This window comes from Leptinotarsa decemlineata, unplaced genomic scaffold (assembly GCF_025532065.1).
Source record: "Leptinotarsa decemlineata unplaced genomic scaffold, Ldec_3_MD MMD2_tig00000882_RagTag_RagTag, whole genome shotgun sequence".
NCBI classification, from domain to species: domain Eukaryota; kingdom Metazoa; phylum Arthropoda; class Insecta; order Coleoptera; family Chrysomelidae; genus Leptinotarsa; species Leptinotarsa decemlineata.
The window spans coordinates 474,170-479,860 of NW_027412556.1; the positions used below are offsets into that span (position 1 = coordinate 474,170).

General features: G+C 32.8%; 1 protein-coding gene across 1 annotated transcript; it reads right to left on the reverse strand.

Annotated features, from left to right (window-relative positions):
• Positions 1-2,375: 2,375 nt before the first annotated feature.
• kri (uracil phosphoribosyltransferase krishah) lies at positions 2,376-3,752 on the reverse strand. The gene is given in 5 exon segments (XM_023162045.2): positions 2,376-2,592; positions 2,595-2,643; positions 2,856-3,011; positions 3,161-3,473; positions 3,523-3,752. Coding segments are annotated over 5 exon segments (666 nt in total). The 5' UTR covers positions 3,648-3,752; the 3' UTR covers positions 2,376-2,569.
• Between the last annotated feature and the right edge of the window lie 1,939 nt (positions 3,753-5,691).

Below are 5,691 nucleotides of genomic sequence, written 5' to 3' on the forward strand. Positions count from 1 at the left end.
CAAATTTTCCCAACCTCACCAGCACAATTTCCCAACTTTCGAAAACATTAAAGCCGAGGGATTAGTTACTACTATAATATATTGATTCTCTTACTTAGCTATTCAAAGATTGGCTGAATGCTTATGCCCGTTAGGGTAGCCACAAACAAAAATAAATTTTGGTAATTGTAAAAATGATAATGGAAATTATTCTACTTTGGACCAAGGTCCTTGGTATTCCACCATATCCACCATGTATAGGAATATTCAATACAAATGAAAGGAAACAACACTTGAATAATATTGTGCTTATTGTTTTCTATTATTATTCTTTCTATTTTCACGGCCCAAAATTTCACAACTTTTGAGAATTTTGTAAAATTGTCACTTCAAAATTTATGTACTGCTCTCTTACTTGGGAGAAATTAAACTTTCAACTCAGAATTTCAAAGTACGAGGTCTCCAAGTTATGCATGTTGGGAAATCCCAACCTTCTTCCGGTTCTTTCCCTTTTCTTTTTACCTCTCCCTTTCTTTTCTCTCATTTTTATTTTTTTAATTTTCATTCATTTTTTACTATTATTTTTTTCTATCTTCACGGCCCAAAATTTCCCAACATTTACCCAAGTCGAAAAACCAGGGGGAGGCTCCCCCATCCCCCCCCCATGGCGACGGCCCTGTCTACAAAATGTATTTTAAGAGCGCAAAAATAAAGCCATTCCTAAACTATGTTTGTAAAAAATATGCCTTAGTTTACAATCGAGGTTCACTAGAGCAAACAGTAAGTGATTTATCTTCTGATAATCATATGAAGGACAAGCATATGAAAAAACTGACCAAAGAAAACGAAATTGTTTCGAACAAATTCGCTGAAATGCCAAAACTGATAGACGATCTACCACAAAAAGAAGGTAAAAACACAAAAAATACAATCTGTTCTGGTACACAGCACAGTGTAGGAACTTCAACTGAAAAAGATACCAGTAGCGGAGGGAAGGTTCAAAAATAAAATCAAATAGGATTAGTTTTAATACAGGAATAAAAACAAAATTTGATTTCAATGAGCAATGTACTAAACTATCTTCTAGGATATCTACAGTTTAAAAAAAGAACAACAGATAATACATGCAGTCATTTATTGAATCCAATGCTAATAACCAAACACTAATTAATACAACTATAAAAAATGCTAAAAATTTCACAAAAAATTACTTCATCACACAATACAAAGAAATTTAGCAGAGTATATCTACAGAGCATTATCTAATACAAATACTCATATAATAACAGAACCCGTACCGCATCAACAGACATATAAATAATATTACTGGAGTTTTTTCCCCAACACTAAACAGTTATTTTAACACCCCGACACGTGTTTCGATCACCAAGTGGTCATCTTCAAGAGGAAGATGGTCACTTGGATCCAAGTGACCATCTTCCTCTTGAAGATGATCACTTGGATATGATAAGGATATATATGAGGATATATATAGAAGAATCTGTAACTGGCTTTAATGTAAATCAAAGTATTTTGTGGGGTTGCAGTCAGATTGGTAGGACTGTTACAAAGAAGACTCTTTGTTATCTGTCAAGCTTTCGGTAAATTTATTACCTTCGTCAGGACAATAACGGGAGAATAATACAGAAACTGGAACAAAACGAACAAAAACTGGAACAAAACGAACATAAACTGAAACAAAACGAACAGAAACTGGAACAAAACGAACAGAAACTGGAACAGAAACTGAAACAAAACGAATAGAACTGGAACAAAACGAACAGAAACAGGAGCAGATTTTTTGTTTATATATGCGTTTACAGGTTGTCAAATCTAGGTAGAGACATTTCTCATTACCTGCGGGTTCCCTAAATATTGCAATTAACAGAGCTCTTCCTACATTTGACAAGCTGTAGGTACGTTATTTGGTTTATTTTGTATGCAACAAATATTTTTTAGAAAATGAAACATTTAAAATTTATAATATTCATGGTAGGACTCTATATATTTTTATTAATCTACTAGCAGATACTCTGTGATTTCATGTACTTGACTATGTTTTCTTTTCTTCTTCAAAAAAGCAATGTTTGTTTACCAAAGCTTTGTCAATAAAAATTTCTCATTAGACAATAAAGCATATTTGATATAATTTTTTTGAATTTCCTTTATAAACTTTGAAAACATTAACAAACATCAAGCTGTCTAATGGTAGGATTTGTGCTGTTTTATACAAAGTCCACAAGATTCTCAAAAATGAAATATAGTTTGTCCCATACGAGAAAAAAATTTCATAAAGTGATATTTGTAGTTTCTGTTTGTGGTGTTTTCAGTATTACCAAATAACACAACAACATCTTCATAAAAAACCCAAATATGTTAGCAATAGGGGAATAATGTAGTTTTAAATAAAGATATATTTATTAACAATCTGCTCAACTGAAAAATTTTTACAGGTTGAAATTCCTACAATAGAACTATTGTAGGAATTTCATTTCATTTCATTTCATTTACAAAATTGTTTCACTTCAGTCCATCAAAAACACAAAGAAATATTTTCTAAAATCAACATTTTGGCTTATATAAATTGTTCTCAGTCGGTACCAAAATATTTTGCCCAAAGTGATTGGGAGCCACAGGATGTACTTCTGAAGTGAGGATTTTCATCTGAAAGAAAAAATTATAATGAAATATTCAACATACCAAAGAACAAACTTTGCCCAAGACATAATTATTGATTCATGCTTATCATGTCTCAAAAGTTCAGTTGAAAATCCATTTTTTCAGTTCTTCGGGAATATGTAAGTTATCTTTCGAACTAATTGAATATTTGTTGGTTTCTTGAAATAATTTAGCACTTTTTCAACTCAAATACTTACTCTTGGGTACGAATCCAAGACAGTCTGTACAGCCTGGGGAGTACAGAACAAATTACTCAGTATTATACATTCTTCATTGACTCCGTGCTCTTTCAAAACATGCACTGCCTTACTAACAGTATTTCCAGTCGACATTATGGGATACATCAATAATACCTAAAATGGAAAACTAAGTAAAATACCAAACGAAAATTCCTTAACCGTGTTGAGACAGCTAATTCTAGTAACCTGGAGTAACCCTGTTACTACAGAAATATTATACACCAAAATGATTCTGTATCATTCCAACCAATATGTGAACTTACATTTCTCTGTGATATATCTTCAGGAAACCTTGCATAAACAACACGTGCTTCGTGAGTGTCAGCATCAGACTCGACTAAAATTTTCCCTATTCTTATACTTCTGCAGCAATCTCTAAGACCCTGTTCCATGGACTCACCAGACCTCACAATAGATACCCCACAGTTCCCCGATTTGTATTTGAGTCCGTCATAAGTAGCTCCGGTGGGAGTAACAACTTTGCAGTCCGTAAACGGAAGCTGGTTCAGACTGTCTTCAATGACTAGGCGAATAAGACGATCGGCATAAAATTTGAAGTCGCTTCGTGAGGTATTCCTGAAAGGCGTTTTTCAAATTATTTATATTGGGAAGATATGAAACTCACCTGTCCCTTAATATAGTTTGGAGTTCTTTGATTTGATCATTCGAATGCAGGACTTGAAGGCCTTTGTAATTTCTACAACAGTCAGATTCAAAACTGTTATTCCTTTCGAGCTCAGGACTACCCATTTTATTTTATTATTTTCAAAAAATTGTCCTAAAAAATATATAAATAGCACCATACATAAGTAAATAGTTTACTTATATACTGTGTAATTAGTAACAAAATATAACCTATCAGTGATGTTTTTCGGGAACGAAAAATTGTGCCAATACAAAAATGAAAATTGTACTAAATTACGTTTAATTGTACTGCACTATGTAATATCATGGAACATCATAATAATATAAGTGTTCTGTGAATTTATGATCATATTATGAATATATGAATCATAATACAGGGGTGGGTGGAATTTTCATATCAAAACATGTACATAACACTTTTTTCAAATCGTCCTTTTTCTTGCATAATTTATTTTTCACATGATCTGAAAATAAGGCATCCAGAACCAGTGCATAATCAAAAAATAAAATGGAGATATTGCACAAATTATGCCAGGCAAAAGTGAATGAAAGACAAAAACCCTCAACGCTGTTAAGTTGACACTTGATACTGTTGACAGTGTCAACAAAACATCATTTTATTATGTTCATGGGTCATGGCCCATGGGGTCTGTTGTCGAGATCGTGTGTTTGACAAAGTATCGACAGAATGAAATACAGCGATATAAAATACGTATGCTGGACTGCGATACATCATCTGCATATTAATTCATAACTCGAGACTATTGTCTGTCTGTCTGTCAAATGTCGAATAAAAATTTTATTTTTTAGAAAAAGAAAGCAAAATTGTACTAAAATGGCGAAAGAGGTACTGCCGTACTGCATTTAGTTCGATTGTACTAGATTCAGTACAATTGTACTGCACGTAACATCACTGTAACCTATGCAACTTCTCTTTCTTCTTCTTGGTTTGGGTTTGGCTTCTAGGCCATTACCCAGTTTCGACAAAATAACGTATTTTGTTCCCCTTGTTTAATACCCAGGCGAAAACAGCTAAGGCTAATCGTTTCCTTGGTGTTTAGTGTTTTACTTCCACCTCTGTCTTCTTCTTTTGCTCATTTTGTAGTTTGGCAGTGGTTTGTGATTAAAAGGGTTGATTTGTATTTCATCTTCTCATTTTATCTCGTCAAGTTCACCCAGAAAACTGGCGAGAAAAGTTTTTGTTTGTTTATTAAACAGGCTCTTTATAATACAAAAATTGTATGTGTACTGAATATGAGCCTACAGGAGTCTCGTTGTAATATTTCGAATAAATTACGTATCGTTCTTTTTGAATCTCACATACAGCACTGAATACCTGCGTAAAATATACAGTCCTTAAAGATAGTACAAATGTATAACGATTATTTAAATAACTCCAAACGGTGCACTAGTCACATTCTGTTAAAATAGTAGTTCGCCAGTGGTAGTAGTTCAAATACTACAGTAGTAGTTCAAATCGTTCGTAGCTGTCAATGGGCATTCATAACTCAGATTCAATTTTGACTTTACTAGTTTTTTTCTTTTTTTTAAGTCTACAATGTCATTAGTAAAAATAGTTGTTGATGAAAAATTATTACAAATGAGATAACCGAAAATTTCGTTCAAAAAAGTAAAAATCGTACCTACTTGAATAAACCGTAATTTCGTATACAAGGTATGTTACAATTCTAATTTTACTTTGAACAAAACAATGATTTTCTGGAAGGTTTGCAGTTATTTTTAAATGGTTTTATTTTTGGGAAGTCAAGAAGTGCGTTCGTTGATTCAACTTGTGAATTTTACATTTCTCGGTCTTTAAAAGGATGTAAATATTGTAAATTTGAATAAATATGAGTAACAACACTGTGATAATTATAATGAGTCATTGCTTTAAATAAAAGTTCCGGGTTTTTTCAGCGAATTCAACAGGTGAACTCACTGGAATGTCCATTACACAAAAATCTGAGAATGGATCAAAATTATACTCTACGGATAAATCACCTTTGTTGCGAAGTATCTCAACCCCAGCCGTTTCATTTCGAAAGAATGCTGGAAAATCAAAAAATACTTATTCAATTCATCATGCAAGTACATTAGATCACTCAAATCTATCTCATGGTCATGATCAGTCGGCAGTCAGAGATCATGA